This window comes from Temnothorax curvispinosus, unplaced genomic scaffold (genome assembly GCF_003070985.1).
Source record: "Temnothorax curvispinosus isolate PA1 unplaced genomic scaffold, ASM307098v1 QBEX01017816.1, whole genome shotgun sequence".
Lineage (NCBI taxonomy): Eukaryota > Metazoa > Arthropoda > Insecta > Hymenoptera > Formicidae > Temnothorax > Temnothorax curvispinosus.
The window spans coordinates 201,738-224,844 of record NW_020227596.1 but is presented as its reverse complement, the minus strand read 5'-3'; the positions used below and the strand labels follow the sequence as shown (position 1 = coordinate 224,844).

At 45.7% G+C, this 23,107-nt stretch overlaps 1 protein-coding gene across 1 annotated transcript in view; it reads left to right on the top strand.

Moving 5' to 3' along the window:
* LOC112467806 (thyroid receptor-interacting protein 6-like) overlaps positions 1-23,107 on the top strand; it is a 69,400-nt gene that overhangs the window by 29,887 nt on the left and 16,406 nt on the right. Inside the window, exons 3-4 of the mRNA XM_025036626.1 lie at positions 9,204-9,742; positions 13,288-13,496. Coding sequence (XP_024892394.1) covers positions 9,204-9,742; positions 13,288-13,496 — 748 coding nt within the window. The remainder of the gene's footprint in view (positions 1-9,203; positions 9,743-13,287; positions 13,497-23,107) is intronic.

The window sequence follows — 23,107 nt, the reverse complement described above, 5'->3', positions numbered from 1 at the left end:
GGGAGAGAGGGAGAGACAGAGAGGAGAGTAGAGTAGAGGAGAAGAAGCAGAGGCAAAGAGACAAAGAAGATATAATGGGAAAGGAGGCTGTTAGGCTTAACGAGCGGTTTTGGTGAGAGTTCGTTGATATCGCGCAATACTGAGTGAGCACAAACAATGAGAAAGTTACATCAGAAGTTTATCACCATGCGTGGCACGTGGAAAATTTCCAGATTTACGATCTATTGAAGAGCACGGGAGTTTTCAAATTAACGCAAGACATTTATCAAAATTGTAAAAAAACGTTGACTTTCGCGTCCGTTGCTTCAACGCAACGACTTTATCAACGCAAATTCTACTGTTACGTTGCAGTCTAGGACGACTTTGACAGCTTGGCAAACAATCGCAACTGCAAAGTGGAGCCGAGATGCAATAGCGGCTCGAAAGAACGCGATAAATTGCCGGAAAGCTTCGTCCAATTCCCGGGACGAAACACTAAGCAGATGGATTATGTTAAAGAGGTTGAAGAGTGGGATAAACAAACAAAACGCGGAGGGTGGTGCGAAGGGAACCAGGCGAAGACGTCAATACAGAAGAACGCGCTCGAGCAGCAGCGAGGATCGAGCTTAAGAATGGTAGAACAACCAAGCGAAGGAGGAGGACGGACGGGGGGGGGGGGAGAGCCGGCGAAATGGACGAGTCTTGTTGGGGGTTGAAAGGGGCGAGTGAGAGGGTAAATCTTAAATAAAGTGATATGGAGTACTTTCGTATAAAAGCTCCATTTCCAGTACTACTTTAGCGAATACCATCTACGCGCGCTCTTTCTCTTATGTAGAACTTTCGCAGGGATTTCGTTCTCGCGGTGAGAGTGACTGCCAGTTGTCCGAAAGACCTATCGTTTGCGATTTTCTTCAATTATCGATCCTCCTTCTCCGTAATATGCCGTAAGCGTTGTCCGTTCAATGTATAAATATAAATTCAGGCATGAATGTTATTTTCGTTCTTACTTTCGCCTCACTTCTAAATTCTCGCGGCAAGCCGTGAAAGAACCACGAAAGGAACCACGGGTATATAAATTCCCGATTTATCCGAATAAAATTACCTCGGCTGTGCGCGAACGAATAGCATCGCGACTCCCTATCACCCGGCGAACGTTAAGTGGCGTGAATTCGGCAGGGCCTCAATGGGACTCGAATAAATTTAATGGCAGGGCTCGGCGTTGCGGCTGGAGAGGCCCGAAGGCCCTCGCTAGGCGAGCAGGTGGTCGGCATGGTGGGGGAGGAACGACCAGATCGACCGGTTTACATGGCTGGAGATCCGAGAACGCCTTTTACTCCCCCCCCCCACCCTTCTTGTGGGGACGCCAAGTGTCGGTGGGGGCAGAGGGGGACGATCGTGTACACACGCGCGCGAGTGTGCGCCGATGTTCGCTCGCGCGCACCGAGGATGGAGGCAGCAAAGGGTAAAATGAGGATTTAAGAAATGGACGGTGATCTTAGCGTGTGGTCTTTATAGAATCCTTGAACCTAAGCACCTGCCTCGATGTACGTATGCATGCGTGCATGTGCGTACGCATACGCACGCATGAGCGTGATACACGGACATAGATTGAATATCTCTATGAAAATCGTATTTATCGAGAACGATTTTATAAATCATATTCGATTATTCCCTGATGTCGTCACAGCAACGAGCAATTTAACGTTTTGCGATTTAACGTTTGGCTCGTTATCTCTAAAAAATTGCTATTGCAAAAACTTTCTCTTCCTTCTTAAAGACGCGTATCAGTACACCAGCACTTTCCTCCTCCGGGCTCGAGTTTAATTTAATGTCCAAATAAGTCACGCGTGAAAAATGGCAGCGCGGCTTATTGTTAATTTCGATCCGACAATGGGCGATCTCGTAGGAAGCCACGTCTAAAGGCCGTTACACAAAAGGAAGGAAAGGGAGACGGAGAGTGCGCGCGCGCGAGCGAGCGCGGGGGCCGGGATACTCTTAAAAGGTGTTGTTAAAACCACCCTGCGCCGTGTAAGACATTTCGCGTCGGCACCTTTAATTAAAGCCATAAATCAATGTCAATTAACCTGGTCACGGGCCGACGCGCAATTAATTATAATTAACAATTAATAATACAATAATTAGTCGCCAGGCAGAAAGTTTCGCGAGTCACTGCGCGCGGGACAGCGCGCAGCTTTCCGAAATATAATATAATAGCGATCTCTAATGAATTCGTCCTCGAGCCTGCCGCCTTTATTAAAACGCGCGTCTCGGATCTTAAGCCGGTTCCGAGACATTTTATTAAAAGCAACGGAGCATCCTGGCGGCCATCGTACCCAAACGCGAGGCGACCTTTGAACCCTTCGAGCGTTCCTCCTTCGTGCTGTAGCACGTACACGGCATATATCTGATTTAGCTTGCTTATTTCTCGTTAATTCTAACACGGATGGATTAGACCCGTTAGATTCTACTCGTCGAAATCCATAGAATCAGTTAAAATTGAAATTTTATAAAATAAAATAATATTCAACGACAAAAACATTTTCTAATTTTGTGTGTCCTCATTGTTCCCACGTAATTGCTATTACATTTCGCCGTTCTACCATTTTGAATTTTAGTCAATTCAGTCGTCATTTCCGGCTTCAATCAGCCATTAGTCAATCAATCCTTTTATCCTACGCTGCCGTAGCGGGATGAACGCCCCGTACAGGGGTACACAGAGGCAGACGAATCGCGTTATTTCCCGCACAATTTCGCCACCACCGGAAGGTGTCGGTAAATCAGCGGCTTAATGAATTCGCCTCTTTCCCCGCGTACAGTATTCGGGGAAGCTCACGGGATTTACTCTCCTGGTTATCTTTACGAGTCGCAGAGATACGCCTCTCTTGTCTCACTTGTCCTACAGCCGGGACGACGGCATTACGGAGGGGTGGGTGGTGGTTGCGGACCGGCGCGGCGCGGGCCAGGAAGTTGTCGCTAAATCTCCGCTGACATCTGACTGGCATGCTCCCGAGACGGGACGCGGGACGCGCTACCCGTTATGATTGTTAAGCCGTGCAACAGACTTGTACACGCGCGTGCGGTAATGTGACGGCGATTTAACGCGGGGGTATCTGTGTCGCAAGAGAAATCGTATCGTATAATATTTCGGAAGTCGTTCGACGCCCTCGGAAGGAACGAGAATGATATTTTCCTTTTCAACTCTCGGTGCAGACACATACACACATAAACGTATCTGCCTCTATTATAATATTATGATAATATATGATTACTTGACTACGCGTTTCTCCCTCGGATAGCAGGAGTTAATGTTGCTTCTACCTGATCGAGGGGGATGCACGTTGCGCTACAACTAGACTTCATTAATATAAATTCTACATCTAACTGAAACAAGGCGCAGTGAAACATTTGGTTTTTATGACGTTTTTACATCGCGCGCTTGCACCGGGAAGGTTAAACTTCGTCTTCGCCGACATTGTCGTCTTCCATCATACTGTAATGACACTTTTACACTTCGGATAATGTCGCTGCAAAGGCACTCACAATGTGACCGCGGAGAGCGCAAAAACGAGTGCGCGCGCGGGCGAGCGTACAGTCTGGTGGAAGAGGAGAAGGGGGATAGCACGTAGTAGCTACGTGTGTATAGGTGCGTATAGAAAAACGGAGGAGCGGAGAAAGAAAAACAGTCGAAAAAGGAGCGGCGCGTTGGTGGAACAAAAAGGAACTAAACTCATTTCCGAGGCATTAACCAATTACTTTTTGCGAAAGGGTGTCGGTTACCTTCAACTTTCTACCCGTTCCCCTCCGCTCACCCCTTTCCCACTATCTCTTTGCTTCAGAGGCCGCTGCACCCCTGGCCCCCTCGTCACCCCCATCGTTCGTTAACCAACTCGTCGACCGGGCGAATTAATGAAGAAAAATATAAAGCAGTTGATACATAGGAACCACCATTACAAGGAGGTGGAAACATATTGGCAAAGAGAGCGAACGACAAAAATTTCAAATTCACCCCTCGGAGCACCGGTGCCGCGGTGATACGTTAAAGGAAATACGAGATGAAACGTAGAGTTCTGTTAGCCGGGGATCACACGGCGAACATCCTTTGCTCTCTTTCTCTCTTATTCTATCGACAAAAAACCTGCAGCAAGATCCGTCGAGATAAGTGGCAACAATCCATAGAATAGTATTCTATGTCGATTATTATCGACATTAATGGATGAATCCTGAATGTGAGCGAGCTGCCGCATTCACGCTCAATCTGCCGCGCGCTTAATTGCTATTAGGGATGCAGCGAGAGTATTCGGCAACTATTTGGTATTCGGCGTATTCGACAAATTTGCCCAATATTCGATGTGGCCGCATAGTTAATACTATTTAGCGCGTTCGTATTTCTTAGCTGGTAGTTGTAACAGTGTAACGTAATGCTACCTTAAGGACGGGAATTAATCCATCATCGGGAGTTCATATCGTGGAAAAACTAGAAAATATAGAAAATATACAGATAATCTGGGCGCTTCTGTTGCGCGAACGTTGAACTTACGGTATATATAGAGTCGTTATACTTGACGGACGGATCGCGCCGTTTATCTTAGATCGTATGATCAAACAACTGGACGTCTTTGATTCTGAAACGACTAGATACCGGGTATTACGCGCTCGCGTACTCGAATAAATGTAATACGATTACTAGATGCGCGCGACCAGCGCAATGCATGGCGTTTCGCGCATTTCGTTCGGCGCTTTGGAAGATACTGACAGATATTTCCTATATTCAAGGCAGGAATGCGCTACATTCCCTGATTTATTACATCGTACGAATAAATATTTCGAAAAAATCTCATGTAACGGATTTGGCAAATGGTCAAAATAATGCGTTTACCATTTTTTATGGATGAAGCTTGAATTATAAATTAAAAAAACGTTTGAATATGGAGTTAATTTAGGGGAACATACAACTGAACGTAATTGATCGCGCGCAGACGACGCAATTACAATCGCTTCGTTCGTAAAGAAGCTTCAGTCAGCCATCCGGCAATATAGAGGCCGAACAACCGGATCTAATATCTTACGGCTAGGAAGATGCGCACATATCATATTGTTAATCTCAAAACCGCGTCTATAAGAATCCACTTAATGAAATTTCCCCCGCACGACGCCCGCGCAATTGGTCGGCTCCAGGGGAAAGCCCCGGTTCCTCGTGTCCCCCGTGCCTGCACGCCGGTGGCATTGTGGAGCAATTAATAATGTCATATTGCACCCCCTCGGCGCCACCCCTAACCCCTCGCGCACCCCATCCCTCCGTCGTAGCGGCGTCTCCGACTAAACGCTCACGGGTACCACCGCTGTACCACCACCACCACGGTACCATCGACACTAACACCAACCCTTGGCACACGGTACATCGCTCTTAGCACCGAGGGCTGCGTAGGCACCTGTCAGGGCCGACGACACGGTCCCTTACAACCCTGAACAAATTTCGCCGAAATTAACGGAGCTCTAACAGCGTTTATTGCGTCAAACTCAAATTTTATTAACGACAGCGCATCGAAAAACAAGATTCTACTAATGCGTGAGAGCGTTGACGGATATGAAATTTAGGACAGCAAAGTTTAAAATTTTATACATTTCGAATTTCAGCAATCTAGAAAATATAGTTACACAGTTCAATAGTTTAAGAAAATCAAGAAAAATGAAAGTCAAAGATTTAATACACCAGGGAGACTTACAAACAGACAATTTATGAATCAAGAAGAAACAAAAGGAAAGTTCAAGAATCTATAAGCAATTCGTAAAGGAAATCCAAGTCTTTTTTAAGAACCAAAGGAGGGTCCAAGCTAGACTAGATATAGTTCAAAGACTAGATAGTTTTTAGTGACCAAGTGGTGCGACGCGCCCTTCGTGTCTTCGGCCCTGGCATCTACCTACCGTGCAAGAAGAGAACGGAGGGTGGGTGGAGGTTGGGCACCCTGACTGCTAGCTCGGATATAGGCTGTTGTGAATATTACATTCCCTGTGTATATAGACGGTGCGCGCTCGGGTAATGCTCCGAGGCACGAGGGCAGAGTACAATAAGACGGCGCGCGCAATTAATTTTCGGGCTTTTGCTAATTAAATTTTTGCCCGTCACGCGTGCCGTCGGGCCCGCGTCTATTATGCCCGCCAACGCTATTGACAGTTTCCAACCTTCCCTTCTTCTTCATCAATTCTATTCGATTGTTCGATGAAGGAGTTAACCGATAATTTTTCTGAGATTCTTGTCAAATAATTATGCAAAATTCAAGTTCAAATAATTATAAAAATTATGTAAATGTTTTCCAATTTAATTTTAATGGTATATGTATATAGAATATAAAGATTGTTTCGTTAAGAATTAACTCATTTATTTTTATTTAACTTTGTGCTAATTACACGCTATTATCTTTTAACATGGCAAATATTACACACAAGGATCAACAAATAAGCGAGAGAAAAATCATAAATCTCTTAAAAAGAGCGCCCAATGATCCGGTCGAGCAATTACACCACCATCTTGTGTTCGTACAAGTGCCAGTAGATCCGTAGAATTCATAATGGGATTCCCCCAGGATCTCTAAAACTTCTAGGAGTCGTGTGCTACGGAGCGTGATACGGTAACGAGGGAGTTCAAGGTTAAAAGCAATGGAGACGGAACTGAGAGAGAAAAAGAGAAAGAGAGGACCCGATCAGGGCAAAGAGAAAGAGAGAAAGAGAGAAAGAGAGAAAGAGAGAGAGAGAGAGAGAGAGAGAGAGAGAAAGAAAGTTGTAACGACGAGAAGGACAAAGAGAGTTCGACGATTTCGCATAGTAAGTGAATTACAGCGACGTAAGCCGCATGTACAATCGATATATTGACCGTAACGCGGCGTTTATAAACAATGTATAGGTATGTAACAATACATAGCATTGTACAGTCTTTGCAGATTCATTCCAAAGCTGAATGCAATCGATTAACTGCAACGTTGCAATAAAAATATTTTTATGTCTTGAATTTTCTATCCTCTTATAGAGTATAATTCTTAACAATTCGTCCTTGCATAATCGTATGTTACAACTGACTAGATCAAACATAAAATTCAATTCGAACGTGGAATCTGTAAACTGCGACGGATCGAGGGGCGGGAATCCTTTTTAATAGAAAAGGAAGAGTTAAATGTTTTTCATTCTTCTTTAGTTTTTTGCTTAATTAATTCTGTGCTGCTTTGTGTCCTATTTGTTTGGTTTGAAATTGTATTAATTTTATTATGTGTCAGCCACGTTCAATTAACGTTTAAAATTAAAAAAAAATATCGTGGACGACCTTGAAATGGTTTACAGGCAAGCCACCAGGGGGTTGGAATGTCATCCACCGGAATGTAACGTTCCACCCTCACCGACTGCGAGGATCGCCATTAATCCTTAGGCTGACTTTCTTTCCGCTCGCTGTCGTATAGAACGGGGCGTCCTCGTTATCGACGCTTATCGCTAATAAGATCGCTGGACCGCTCGTTATCGTCGTCGTCGCACTCGCCCTGTCCTCATTTTCGTACGATTGCGATCGTTAATTATCCCTATCGCAGCCGATCGCCCTCCGCCGTTCTCCTCCTTCGCCTCCTTCCCCCTCCTCCCTCCCACCCACCTACGCGCTTTCGTCGTTCTCCTTGTCATTATCATTCCGGTAATTACCGGTGTATTCCTTCGTTATCATCTTGTTATCGTTCGGCTATCGCGCTTCCGCGAGGAGCACGGCGAACGTCTCCGGAGAGGTCAGGCCTCGTAAACACGTGGGAGCGAGCTGATAACGAACGACGAGGAGCATCGGCATCTGCACTTGAAATCACAAGTCAACGGGCGAGTCGAACACTCGAATCTGATATTTTAATGACATCGATTTGGTTAGATTTCGGGCAAACGCGCTTTCTGTGTTTTTGATTTACTCGTCAACAACGTCGACAATCCCGCAGCTTTTTCTGCGCAATCTGACACGAGATTTTAACGTTTCGCGATCCGTGATCCCTTCGATCTATATCGACGCGATAATACGCGACAGTTGGAATCGTTGCGACTTGCGAACGGAGCGCCGTGCGACACGCGCGCAGCACCTAAGTAACCGCATTAAGAAGAAGCCGACACGCAGAAACGCGGAGCGGGCGAGTCCGTAAGGGCATTAATGCGCCGGAGATTTATGTGGTAACGGCGAGGATGAAATTCCATCGCGGTAGGTGCTCGTATAAGTGGCACGCTGCTCGCTGGCGGAGGCGCGAGAGTTATGGTTGCCCATACTGATATCCACTATAAACTCCCCCGTCGTCCGCCCTCCTCCGCGCGTCCTCCTACGCTCTCTACCACGGCATACTTAATTAAATACGTATTAAGAGCCTGAGTGTGTTCCGATGTACCGATGTGCGCCTGCATCGTGGAATAATATATGCTTCAGCGCGCGCGCGCTAATTACTTTCTCCCACCGAGGTCGCACACCCGACAGTTTTACTTTCCCCGCGTACACTAGAATCGCATTCATCGAAACGAAGCGCGAAAAATCCCTTTAGCGTAACAAAGAGATTTTTCGATATTACATACGCATCTCTGTCCTTGCGAGACTGTCGAATCAACGAATTTATTATCGCTCGTCATTACAATGTAATCATTATTCCTCCTTCATTATTCATTAATCATTATGCGTACGTATACGTCGTTAAGTGCTATAGAGAAAACCGTTATGGGCTAACGTATCTTACAAAGAATAAGGAAGATACCTTCCGCCCTTAAGGCTGACCACACAAATAAAGGACGTCCTAAAGAAAGATAGAAATTTGGAATGGAAGATCGATTGACACCCGCTGAGCTAGAGAAGGAAAATTATTGCTAATTAAGATGGGCGTGCCGTTCTTGCCGATCTCACAATCTTTGACAAAGAATAGGTCAGACTGCTTCATGAATTCTAATGCATTCTCGGAAAGTTGAAGAAATTTTCTCGCATTTGCGTTTCAGTCCGACAATTTTATCGTGCCATAAACAAGATAAGAATTGTGACAACGATAGACCAAGTTCGAGAAAGGAAGTAAAGTTCGAAATATCACCGTTCTGTAATATTAATTTATTTAGCAATTAAGATTCTATTACCAAAGAAAAAGATAATCGATATATTGAACTAGCTTTTACCGTTAAACAATGATATTTACGTCAGACTCAAAATCAAGCAGCTAAAAATTATTTTTATTTTATTGTTGCAGGTTTCATCCAAGTACCGGAAGAAAAGAGCCGGTGCGGGGACGCAATAGAGCGCCGCACAGCCGCTCCTCTCTTCTTCGTTTCACCGTTGGAAACCGTCGGTGGGCTCCCTGAGCCCACCCTCTCATCGGTCAAACTGGCGAGCGCGTTAACCGCTGGTATGAACCCCCACCATCCGGGCCACTCCGCAGCCTACCCCCACCATCCCTCGCTCTCGAGCAGTCCGCATCATCCGGGGCCCGGCGGGCCGCATCACGCGTATGGGACCGGTGGAGGTGGCGGAGGTGGCGGTGGCGGCGGCACCACGACCACCCCCGACTTACCCAGCCCGCACTCACCCCAGCATACTGGTGGTGCCGGTGATCCCGCCACCCCCTACGGTACCCTACAACCTGGACAAGGCATGGGCAGCAACGGGCATCATCATAGCGGTGGCGGAATGATGCAGGATCATCCACATCACCCTGGACACCCTCATCCTCACATGCCGGGGCATCCCGCGTATCCACCCGTTAATCACAACAATAACTGCACGCTCAAGGTGAGTACCACATTTTCGCGCGAAGCGATTTTATATATTAATAATGCGCGTCTCTGGAACGTTATTTTAAATATCGGTGCTTCGTTAATAGTTTTTTATGTGTATATATTACACATTACACGAGAGGTCTCTGAAATTTAATTTCTCGTACAACGAAATGTAGCGATACAGGTGGTTCCCAAGACGAAGAGTGGTGAAAAATTCCGAAGCTCTCCGACTTCGTCATAAAGGACTTGGGAACGGTATAACGTAGGGTCACAGGGTACAATTCGGCAGTATTATCCGTCCGTCCGACCCTCACTTACCCCGCCATTGACAAACGTAACAATATAGGCATTTATGATGGAGAAATATAATTGAATAGGGGCGGAGGGGCCCGCGCGGTTCCCTCTTGCAGTTTTCTGCTCGATGCTTTACCTGCCTCTTTCCCTTTCCTCCCTTCCCTACCCTTGCATCACACAACGTTCTGCCTTTTTCAGAGTATACATTGCTTCTCCAACTTTCATTCTTCATTCACCTTTCTGTGTTGACTGTACCCTGTCTTCCGGTTTCCAGCGCCTAAAGACGTGTACATCTGTTGCTTTACTTCGTAAACTGTTTTTCGGCGATTGCTACTCCAGAGTTTTTCTTTTCTTAACCATATTCTGGTTAAAGCTCTTTTGCATTTTCTTATTTTCTGAATAATTTATCGATTAATCTTTCCTCCGCTATTTCTGCATCTGTAACGTACGAAATTCGATTCGCTACGATCAAAGTTTAAATTATGTCTCTTCTTTTGAAAAAAGTGCGACAACTTTCCTGCATTTCTGGTGTATAGAGAAACAGATGAGTCATCGTCCAATATTAATAGTGTCCGTTTTGAAAACCAAGATGCTCATTCTTTACGCGTCTTAAAATTATAAAACTTTCAACATAATTCGTATTTTCTCTTGCGATTTGAATAATCAAGCCTCGATTTTCAAGTCTTATTCTTCGGATATTTGGATACTTTAATAGTGTATTCATGCATTCTTCAAATTTTTTTATACCTTCTTTTCGTCGTTCTTTCTTATACTTTCTCAATCTCGTCCTCCCCTTAGATTCCACTCGCATTCTGTCACCGTCTTGAACTCGTCCTTATTCTCTCGCGTCGCTTTAGCTCTCTTTCTCTAGTGGACCTTCTCTATTCGTTATTCTTCTTCTCTTCTTCCTTGTATTCACTTCTATCGTTCTCTTTCTCTCGTTTCCTTCGAGTCCCGTATGTTTTTCGTATTTGTGTCTTTACCTCCTTTATGTGTTTCTATCGTTACGGATCTCCGTTTATCTCATTGTTTTCCGTCTCTTTTCACTCTTGAACTTCGATTTTCTACCTCTTTTTATATCTCATTCTCCTGTTTTCTTTCTCTTTTTTTATATTATATCTTCTCCTTTTTATGCTTCTTTAATTTGTTACTTTTCTTTAATTTTTTGCCATTGTATACCGTAAAAGTATACGTAATATATCTGAAAATTTGCCACAACTTTCGCTTTACACAACATTGTAAGGCTCACGGCACTTAGGAAGCCTGTCCCAGAATATATCCCTCTCTCATCTCTGTCCGTCTCTGTTTCTCTCTGTTTCTCTCTCCTTTTCTTTCTCTCCCTTCCCTTCCATTCTCTTCTCTCAACCGGTGCTATGGAAAAGACCCCTTCCCCTTTTTCGCCCCTTCCCAGCCGTCGGGTCTCTCTCTGTCTGACGCACGAATGGGTCCTCCGTTCACCTCCCCTCTCGATTCTCTCTGTTCCCCTTCCCCTCGCCTCGTCGATCCCTCACGCTGTCTTTATCTCGCCTTCTCTCACAGCGTCGGTTGGGTACTTTCTAGACTCGCCTTTTTACATTCTCCCTACCCCGAGCCCAAGGTACCTGAACCCGCGCAGGCCCGCAAGGCATTCGGGGACCCGTAGCACCAGCCAGTTGGGTCCCGTCCGTGCTTTGCTTCGTTTCGTTTCTTCTCTCGTTCCCTTTCTGCGCACCGCATTGCGCGAGGATACGCGTCGCCGAAAGTGGCGAGTTTCGCGAAGATCGCTCATAGTCGCCTGTGATCCTAGGCGCTCCGTTCTGATTTTCATAGTACCGTGAAATTCAACGTGGAACCGAGGACCTCCGGATCCTTGAAATCCCGTAAATCGCGGTGGGGGAAAGTGAGTGTATCGCAACGGGAACTTGTTCGAGGTCGAGTGATATCATTGGACGAGTGAATCCGGAGTGCGGCCCGAGATCGGTTTTTCGTCGTCGGTGTTCCTTTTTTTTCCCTCTTTTCTTTTCGCTCCGTTTCTTTTCCTGCCTCGTGCTCCGCGGAGAGAGACACACAGTGAAGTGCGTCATGGAGGTCCAATACCCGTATCACTACAACACGATTACGTCGCGGATGAATAAGTGGTTCTCCGGCAACATCAAGACAGAAATCAAAGTAAGTGTACGGGTCGCAGTCGAGAAGTTTTTTTTTTCCATTTCGCGCGGGAGACACGCTTTTTGAAACTCATGCTCGTCGACGCAACACAACAGCAATTAACGCATTCGCTCTCGTATTCCCTGACGCAAGTCGAATAGGTATTGCTGTGCGTAGCGTACCGTGTCCGACTATTCGCATAACTGCACGGGCAGACATTGCTATTTGAAAGTCATCCTACACCACGGAATTACTACGTCGATAGATATTAAATATGCGAGTGTAACAAATACAAGCACACACATTAAGTACATGTATATGGAATGCGTAATTCTTGAACTTTTAATTTAGAAGTCTATTAGCTCCAACAACGCAACGGCGCATCCGGCTCGTACTGAAATCGATACTTGTTTAAATGTTTTTAATCTCTTTTTTTATATATATTTATACGTTTGTATAAATAACGCAGATGAGGAAATTATTTTCATACTTTCTACAGATCCTTTTACTCCACACGTATAAAAATACATGTATCATTTTTCTACTTAAATATAATCGACTAAGAAAAACTCTTCGAGTACAAGATCAACGTAGTTTCGTTGATTTAATGGTAAACTGAAGTATTTTTAGCAACAATACGGTATTGAGCAATGTTGTACAAAGTGAAATTAGCGAGTAAGTTGTGGGTCCCGCGAGCAAGAGTTACGTTCGCCTACGTGTGTTTGCATAATCACGAGTAAGCATTCATAATAAGCGCGCACTTAAGACGCCGTAATGATTTAGTGCCCGTTAATGACTTTCTGTTTCGCATTAATTACCACGATGCTTGAATTTCTACTTATAATGGGCTAGAAACGATTTCTAAGGCGTATGTGGCAACTCTTACGCGCGTCCTCTTTGAAAAGTACGTTGCCATCGTTTTCTTTATTCGAACTTCGTAACCAGCCATCTCTCTTGCTGTCTCAAGTCGAGAAAACGTAATAGTAGTAGTAACAGCGTTAACTCTTAATACAACTTAATTAAACTGCATAGTATATCCTTAACTAAATTTTAAATTAATATAAATTATGAATCGCGATGAATTTAAGGTCGCAGAGTGTTCAATGAATGACAAAAAATGAAAACTTGATGTTACAGCAAGAAGGTGTCCCAAGCGGGTCAACGGGCCTTCGGCAATGCGCCGCCTGCGGTGTACAAATAGTGGAAAGATGGCTGTTGCTAGCGATGGACCGGTACTGGCACATTGGCTGCCTGAAGTGCCAGTGTTGCAGCGTAGTATTGGGAGAGGTTGGCCAGTCCTGCTACACCAAAAGCGGCATGATCCTCTGCAAAGCCGACTACAGACGGTGAGTCGTATTGCTAATTTCTTTTGAGCCGGACCACCCATATCGAATTTAAAATAAAAAAATAGCAGAGAAATTTTTTAAACAAAAAGAAAAAAAAGAGAGAATAAGAAAGATCCTTCTCTATATGCATGGGAAATGTCCTCGATATTCGGGCGATAGCGCAGCTTTCTTCGCATATCGCTGCTTATCGCATTGAAGAGTTGATAGCGATGGCCACTCATGAATAAACCAGAAATTATCGCTTCCATTAAATTAGATATTACGTCGCGCAACACAGGACATCGGATATTCCGGCTTTGCCGGCGCAGGCGCGACTCCGCGCGGCCGACAGAGAATCGGCGCCGTCTAATTTCTTGAAACTAATAACAACGCCCGACGCTTCGTTATTAATAATAAATACTGTTATTGTGCGCGGCCATTATGGCTAATTTATCGTGGTACTTGCCGCGCGTTCGTTTATACCGTGCCGGGATTCCTGGGAGCCAATATCGTGTAATCAACATTCCTCTCGTGCAAAATAGCCACGGAACTAGGAAGTTGCCGTTTTACGTCATATCTCGTAATCATATTCGTCTTTTTTCTCCAATAGTTATGGCAATTATTCAACGTATTGTTAAAAAATATGAGGACACCATTTGTGATAGTTAAATATACCTGTAAATCTAAAAACTTAAGGCTTCATGATTTAGGTACAAAATTAAAATTCGAAGAAAAATCGGAATGTAGAAAATATGTATGAAAATATATATCGGAAATATATGATAAATATGAAGAATAAAAAATTGTACTGACGTGTGGATAAGATAAATATTGTAGTAGTAATACAGATTCTAGGAAAAAGATTTAATTACAATATTTTCCTCGTGTGCACTTATCCAGACGACTTATCTCCAAAAGACACTTGAAAGAATGGGACGTGTTTTAGGTATATTTAACGATATTTCTTTGCGTTGTCTCACCCATTATTGCCGCATTGTGCTCGACACAGCACGCACATCTCTCCCTTGATCGTTTATCGATGAATGGCTCGAGACTTGGAGATTGCCGCGCCGTGATGAATATGCACCTAATCGGCGTGGCCGTTCCAAATTTAGATGATTCGAGGTCAGAGCGCAATTTAATGAGAAACAGACGCTGAACTTAGTTAGTCCCCCCGAAATAGATCGGCACAACCTGGCCCGGCCGCGCTCGTACCGGAGGTAATGGAACTGTCAGTCCTTTTTTTACTCAGCTAACCGGTTATATCCGCACGAGGAGTGACATTTCTTGCATTTCACGCTGCAGTTAAGCGCGCTCGGCCGTTCGTGTTTCTACGTTTCATCATAATACCGCCGCTAAAACATCATTATGCAACACGGAGACGCGAAAAGCAAGGGGAGGGCATTGATAGGTACGGACAGATATTTTTGTTATCGATTGCGTCGATCGGTACGCTAACGTTGGTATTTCAATTTCGTCGGTCCTTTCCTTATCGCGCGATTGCTATTACTCAACCGTGGCGCACGTACGTCCTAATCTGTTGGCATAGTCGAGCGATTTAGTCCGGCCTAGTATCAATATTTGACTACGAGACGTCCCCATCCTCGGGATGGGTCTAACATCGTCCGTTCCGGCGCCCATCGGCTTGCTTTCGTCGAAAAATGAGACGCGATAAACTGTTTGAGAGTTTGTTCCTTAAAATTAATTTCAAAGAGAGGAAAATATATTATCAGAAAGGAAGATGAATTAGGAGAATAAAGCAATTCGAGAGAATTTAAGGATGTAAAAATCACATTTAACAGACGAATCCAAATCAATGTATATAGGATCATATCAGAAGACTATCATTCGCGTATGACTCTCGCTTCGGGCAACAATAGCACGTTCTTACGGAACACTCGATGCATCATATCACGCTAAGCGTTCTATACCCTGCGCAGCTTTACAATCAAACTACTGTCGGAATTGAAACCAACCGGTTGTCTCGAAACACCATCGGGTGTCTCCTGCGCGGGAGCAGCGTCTGCTGCAACCGCCTCGTCGAAAAGAGAACGACGAATATATCTGCGCGGGCCGAGTGGATAGACAGATGGATGGAGAGGATAGCGAGCGCGGTGCGACTCGGAAAGATAGCGGGGAGGTTGGAGAGGCGAGAGAGAAGGGATGGCGGTTCGTTTCTTTTGGATTCAAGGAATGTTTCAATCAGTTTGATTGAAGGGCTGAGCCACGGCAAGAGGGTAAACTCGATTTACAGCCGTGTAGGAGGGATGGCGCGGTGGACGGAACGGAAGGAGAGAGATAGAGAGAGTGAGAGAAGGAAGGGGGAAGAGGTAGAGAGAGAGAGAGAGAGAGAGAGAGGGAGAAGGGGGTACAGGGGGTAGATGGTGGGTGCCACAATCACCGAGATGCGTCCAATCACCCCCAGCCCCCGACGCCATCGGGTTTCGGGCGTACGGACGAGGGGTTGAAGGGATCGAGGAAAAGGGGAATGACAGAGAGAGAGAGAGAGAAATAGAGGAGGGAGGGAGAAAGAGAGAGAATGTGTGTGCGGCCAATCATCGCTCGGCTTTCCGCTGGAGCGACATCGTCGTGATGCTGGTTTGTCCTAGATGTGCAATCAGACGGCTTCCAGCCCTCTAGCTTGCTCCGATGGCTCCTTCTCCCTCCATCTTTCTGGCCGAATACCAAATTCCAGCAATTTGGTAGGTAGGTACTTTGTTGAATCAACATGATTGGGCTTGACGGAGACCGGCGACGCGCCATACCGCGTAGCGCGGCGCAGCGCCGCGACGAGCGACGGCGACGAGCCGACGAGTCGAGGACGAACTGAAAGACAGATAGACTGGCTCCGACACCCTCGCAACCCTTTCCAGAACGGACAACATTTCGTTGATGATCTTAAGATTGTCCACTTATGCTTTCAATCCGATTACCGATTTAATTTAATCAGCGAAATGTACTAACATGATAGAACGATTAGTAATTACGTATTATTATAGTTATCATCTCTCTGGATTAATATATATACAGATGTATATATGTATGTATATACATTAGGTTTTTTAAATCTGAAAAGAAATAAGCGCGACTTAAAGTAAAGAAGGAAATAACAGAGTGACGAAATTGTGACGAAGCATACTTCATCCACATCGGTAGTAATAGCAATGTAACATTAGAGTGACAAGGGTAACAGTATAGTGATAATAATAACAACGACGAGATAACGGAGAAAGAGACTGCCGATCGCGTTCGCGCGGAAGAGAACACGGCGTATTTTCCGCGCTCGATTCAGCCCGCATCGCGTCGAGGGAGGCACGTACGTAGACGGTAGGTCGCCGGAGGTGCTGAGGGAAACGAAGAAGAGGGCGGGAGCGGGGAATGGAGGGGTGGCACCGGGCGATAAGGGGTTCATTAGAGGCAGTTTATTACTGCCTTTGAAGTCTCTCGCGTGTTGCCGTTAAGTCGCTCGATATCTCGTAATATCTCGCTCTAATCTCGCGAGGAGAAGTTAATTGCTACCTTCACCCCCCGCCACCTTCTCACCTCCGTCCGACCTACTCGCCCCCATCGCGCTCGCCGCACCACTTCCCGCCGCCACCCCGCCGGCGCGGGCGGTTCCCTCGCACATGTCGCCTTTACAATTAGACGCTTAATTCGGGCAACCACCGGGCTGAAATTTTCACCACCCCACCTGCCCGGCCCCCTGGCCACCCTTTCGTCCGCCGCCACCCGCTTCGACCGCGGCTCGAGTCGGGAATTTCCTGCCCTTGGTCAGCAGCCGCCGCGTCGCGCCATGTCGCTCCTCGAACTTGGTAATTTCTGAGTTCGATGACCGTTCGATGAACGGTCGCGTTAGTATCCCAAAATTGCGTGACTCCGTAGATCGTAAGAATAGAAGGCGCGACGAGGTGCCTTGAGAATCGTTGCATTTTCCGAAACAACAAGTTCTTATGAATTTATAGAGCGCTATCGAATACACGGCATCCGGTCATTAGAATGTTACGTTAATTTTTTTTTTCTGTACTGTAGTATTACAAATTTGAGATATCGCATACGTATATCATACGTATATTTATAAAACTCCTCAGAAAGATCAGATAATGCCGCGGGTTCGAGTGGTGCGTTAATGCGAGTCAGAATCGCGTGTCGACGCGCCTTTTGTAGGACGCACTAAAGCTTGCATGTACCTATACGTGTGAATACGGGGGTGCGCACAGCCGTGGCACCGATTCGTAATTATTGTAATTTTCGCCAGTAGAAAAGTTTTCTACGACGACGATGATGAGAACAGTTTTCATGGCCGAGGCGCGCGTTAACGAGTGGACGGCAAGATTGCCAGCGGAAAGAAAGAAGGCGTCGTGACGACGATTATCGTGATAATATTCAAAACGATTAGTTCGCAAGTTACCACAGACCACAGTCGCAATAGTCGACCGACTGATTAAACGCGACCATCCTCACTCTCGACTAAGACTTGAACGACTGCAGCATGCTTCGATCAGCATGAGAATTCGCGCATTTATTTCCTCCTTCAATATTATTATTGTTATTATCATCCGGGGATTAAACTATATATACATACATATAGGTATACAAAGTAATTTAGATGACTCGAACTTCGAACCCTCGAACTTTTTCGAGAAAGCACAAGTTTGTGACAAAGAAAGAAAGGAGTGTAAAGTATCAACCGGGATCTTACATTAAGATTGTATGCAAACAGCTGAAGATATTTGAGCGACAGTTTAATCGAAGCATAATTCGGCCATTAAATCAATACCGTTCGTTACAATTCCGACAAGATTACGCGAGGAGAGGCGCGGGAGGGGAGCAGAAAGTGGACAAGGGGGAAGAGAGGGGCGGATAGCCGCGGCAAATAGAGAGGAATTAATCCGTTCAACTTGACAGCGATTTCACGGGGGAAATTAAGAGAATACCGCAGAAGGTGGTTACGCTGCTGGCGGTGGCAGCGCGTACGCGCGATGGTAGAGGCTGATTCATGAAATATTTGCGCGATTTCGCGATATTCGCGTTTGACTCCGCAGCAAACCGGGTAATGATATTTGAACAGGCCCTTGTGTGTGATCTAACGATGTTCCCCGGACGGATGGATGGATAGATGGATTTGAAGAGAGAGAGAGAGAGAGAAAGACCCTCGGCCAATCGGAGGACCACGATCGACTCGATCGGGAAGTGCTCCCGGCTCGATCGTTTTGCTACACCAGTCACCTGATCTACGATGATAATTAATCAGTTAATCGAATTCAGTGGTTGAACCGATGTAATAACATGTTTCCTCATAATTCTAGGTAAATTACGAATTTAATTAGACTGACGATTAAGAAATCGCGCAGAAACAGGATAGAATCCAATTAAGTTCGTACGAGAGATAGAGTTGAAACTCGCCAATGAATTGGTAATCGAGAGAAAGCGCGAGCGGGACAATACCGTAACGCTAAGAATATATCTGTAAATTAAGTTCCGTTTCTTTGAATAGGAGAACTTCACTTCGATGACAATGGAAAAGAGGAGCCATTATACGCGTTGTCCGCATAGAATATACTACGATATTTACATAATTTACGGATATATAAGACTATCGCTCTTATACTCCGTGCATCTCCATATTTCTGCATAAATCTAAGAAAAAAGAATTAAGTCACATTTACTGCGAGCATAAATTCGTGGACTTGTAACGAGAAATCGCATTATTCGCGGATCGACCGTACGTGCAAATGAAGACATTCGCGTAAACTGCGTCGTTCGTAATTAAATACAACAAGCTAAGTGCAGCGTGCGCGCGCGCGGGCTTGAGCAAACGCGGTAGATTTGCTCGGAATCCGGCGGAACGCTTTGGTCTCCCTTTGAGAGAACGTTTTATGCGCGTCGTCCCGACGAAAAAGAGGAAGATGTCCGACACATTTATCATTGCCGAGATATTAGGTGGCATTTATGCCGGCCGCGCGTTGACAAGCCGCTTTTGAGGTTAATAATAGCCATCGTGCGGCGGTTAAATGCGATTTTAATATTTTTAATGATCGTGCGTTCTATTCAAGAAAATCGGCACTCTTCTTGCGCGAACCATGAGAGATCTGAAATCCAGAGATCCGATTATTACGAGTAACCAATAATCTTCTCGCAGAAAACTCGCTCATTAGGTATTACGAATTAATTTCACGCTTTAAATGCACAAAGAAAGTCGGGGGGACGGGACTTCCCCGAAGGAGGGCCAGAAGGGGGCTTCTCTCTCTCTCTCTCTCTCTCTCTCTCTTTTTGTTAATTTATGAGATTTATTTTTAGAACACAAATTATTTCCTTTGTGGGTTCGACCACTCAACAAATCGAGCGTGCTCATGGAAAAGCACCTAATCGCCAAAGTAAAGCCCGCATTACGCTCGCGGGTAGGTTTATCTGCGATCGAAATACACGCAGGGGAGGGCGAGCCTTTTCCACCCACTGAATAATAAATAGCGTGATCGTCGTGCTTCGAAACGTATTTGTCCCGACGTCGCCCTGGTGTCCTTTGACAAAACCGCTCGATAATGTCGATACTCATATTCCGCGCGTAACTAATCCCGAAAGCGTACAGGGAATCAACGAAAAATGTGCGAGAAACAAAAAAAAAAAGGAAATTTGCGCACGGGGATATCAAGATAACAGAAATAGATATTCGCAATTAAGCAATAAATTTTATAACATTTTTTTTATACGCGTCACGGGACCTGCGCTAACGATCAAAGGAATCAATAGCGACCGTAATAGCGGAAACGTTCCGGTAAATACCGTACGTTGCGGTTTGTCATGTCAATCGAGAAACGTGGCGTTAACGAAAAATGGCGCGAGTGCATTCAGCGCGCAAGATATGAAAGTACGAGTGCACGCGCGCGTTTGCGTACCTGCGGCAGCGCAATCATTTTTCATTTGTCGCACGCATGCTAATTACAGCACGATGCCCGTAGGTTTTTCGGAACGAGAATTTATTGAGGCTGGTCGGTCCGTCCGCCTGGCCGGGCCTGTTTCGCGATGTTATCAGCGCGGAAAAAAGCGGATCTAATTGATACACGCGAATAAAATGGAGTGGAGCAGACCGATGAATGACCGGTTGAGAAATATTCGCAGGTAATCCAGGATTTTTTTTCTAAGTCAAGAAAATTATACATTTTTTTCCAAGTGCATCCCTGGATATTAATCAAGATTTAATGTCTCTCGACATGGTCATTCACATAGTCTTCTTTTTTTTCCTCTTCTTGATTGTGAATTTCCGATTCGCAGAGTCATAGCATTTTCATGTGGAATCTGATTAAATTCAGTATAAATTATGTTTTATAAAAATGTTCAATGTATGTTGCCGACGCATAAAGGCCGGGGGATTATGAGAGTTACCTATAATGAAAACTCTGAGAATTTAAAATATTATACAATAAATGCTCGCGCGTATTGTTGTTATCGAGAAACAGGCAGGTATCCTTTGGTATCGTTGTCAAAGGCCCGCGACAATATTCCGGGCGATTCATTAGGCGCGAACGAAGGATCAGCATGAATTTGCACATACTCGCGCGCATTAATGAAACTGTCCCGGGCGGCACGCTGGTTGGGAGGAAAATAGCGACGGCGAAAGATAAAGAGAGAAAGAGAAAGAGAGCGCGCGCCTATCGCGCCGCGTCGCGTGGATTAAGTACACGAGAGCGTTAATTCGCGCGGGCGGTTTTTCGCAAATTGCAGTTAGATGTCCGCGCTACTTTTACACGCGAACGATAACGATTGCGGGAGAAGGGTAACGCGCGGTCCGTGTAACGCCGATGATAAGCTGTTTGTATTTTAGCCAGCGCTATCGATAATGGAAGTCGGAGCGGTTCGCATTTGTCTTTTTGCGTTCGATATGCGTCGAAGGGAATTCGACGTTTCTATTAATCGGCCCCGCCAATTCCACGATGAAACGGTGTCAGAAAGACATTCGCCGAATTTCGTCGTGTCCGTACCGCGAATCTGGGTCGAGGCGTCTCTCGATTCGATTCGGAAGAAGATCCGTTTAGACGTTTAGAGGAATGTTTTCTTCAGCGGTGAGAGATATTGCGGTCTATCGTGATCTAACTTGGAAAATTGGATTCCGCATTTGCTGTTGCGATCGTCCGGCGCCGACGCAAGACAATTTCGATCAGTCCGATCTCCGATTCATTTTAATGTAATTAACGTTCCGATTGCGCGCTTTGTTTCCTGGTCTAACCTCCATCGCCAACGACGCCAACCCCCGCCCTACCCCGTTTATCCATCCCGGCGTACTCCGTTTCCCTTCCGCGCGAGCCACCCCTCTCCCCCTCCCGTGACAAGCGAGTTGCGCGGCAGAGCCGTCGATCAGTCGTAACTAATACCGTATGCACCGTGCGTGTGCGTTAACACAAATGCACGCGTACATGCTGCTGGATACATAATAAATACGTATAAGTATCCATGTTGCGACGATATCTCGGGTTTTCATTTAGGGCAAAACGTAAAATCGCCGTCCTCCTTCCCTCTCGTCTTCGGCGGCGTGATACAGGGAGCCTAGTCGGGCGCTGCCGTCAAAGGACCGAAAATTCTTTTAATAAAATTAATACGATAACCACAGATGTAATTAACGGATGCATTACCATATTATATCTAAATGTAAATTAGATGTATGCTAAAGTATGCGCGAGTATATAAAAATACCAAAATGGCATTAAATAGCCAATGACCGGCTGCCGATGATTCTCCCCTCACCAGGCTCGGGCCCCGCCGTTCTTTGACCGCGCGGCGCGTTTTAAATCCGCGCCATTAGGTGCACGTGATACTTGATTCGAGGTAGACCACGAGCGGTGGAGTTAAACGAGTAGATAACGACGTGCCCGGAAAAAAAGGGAGCGCGGAAAGGAAGGCCAGGGGAAGAAGAGGGAGAGCGAAGTGAAAAGAAAAACCGGGGAAATGACGGGGAGCGCGCGAGACGCAGGGAAGACAAGGGAGGGGAAAAAGGTGCTGCCAGGGCCGGGGACCCAGCGGGGGAGGAGGGTTGAGGAGTGACGACACAGAAAGGACTTCTTTTGAATCGCAGAGGCAGGTAAAGCGGGACCGCTGCTCTCGCACGCAGGTGTGAGAGCGCCGGCCGACCTACCGTCGTCGTCGCCAGGGCCGTTCGGAAGAACGAAATCCACGTGGCGACGACGTAAATCGGGCAACGAATCCGACCGAATTCGAGATGCAATCGAAGTGAATTTCGCTTTAAAGTTTAATACGAATTTTGATCGACCTCGCGAAAGTCGCAACTAATTGTAAGAATTGCTCCGGGTTCCCAGTGTACCCTTTTCTCATTCATATATTTGCTGCATTCCGAAGCGCGAGCTGCATTGGAAGAAAAAAATCACAAGCACGATAAATTAATGAACATTTAAGATGCATCGATGTGTTGAATGAAATAAGAAGGTTGAAGAACAGGCGGAAAAAATTGAAAGGACGGATAAAGGATCCTCCTTAATGACGCGTGGCCTTTAAAAATCGCTCGCCTAGTCGGTTCCACGCATGTTAAAAAAACCTTATACTTCGATCGCAAATCTCTCGGGGCGTCTAACAATTCGCTCCGCGATCCAGCCCTGTAAGCGAGAGGACAGAAAGCTGGATGAGAG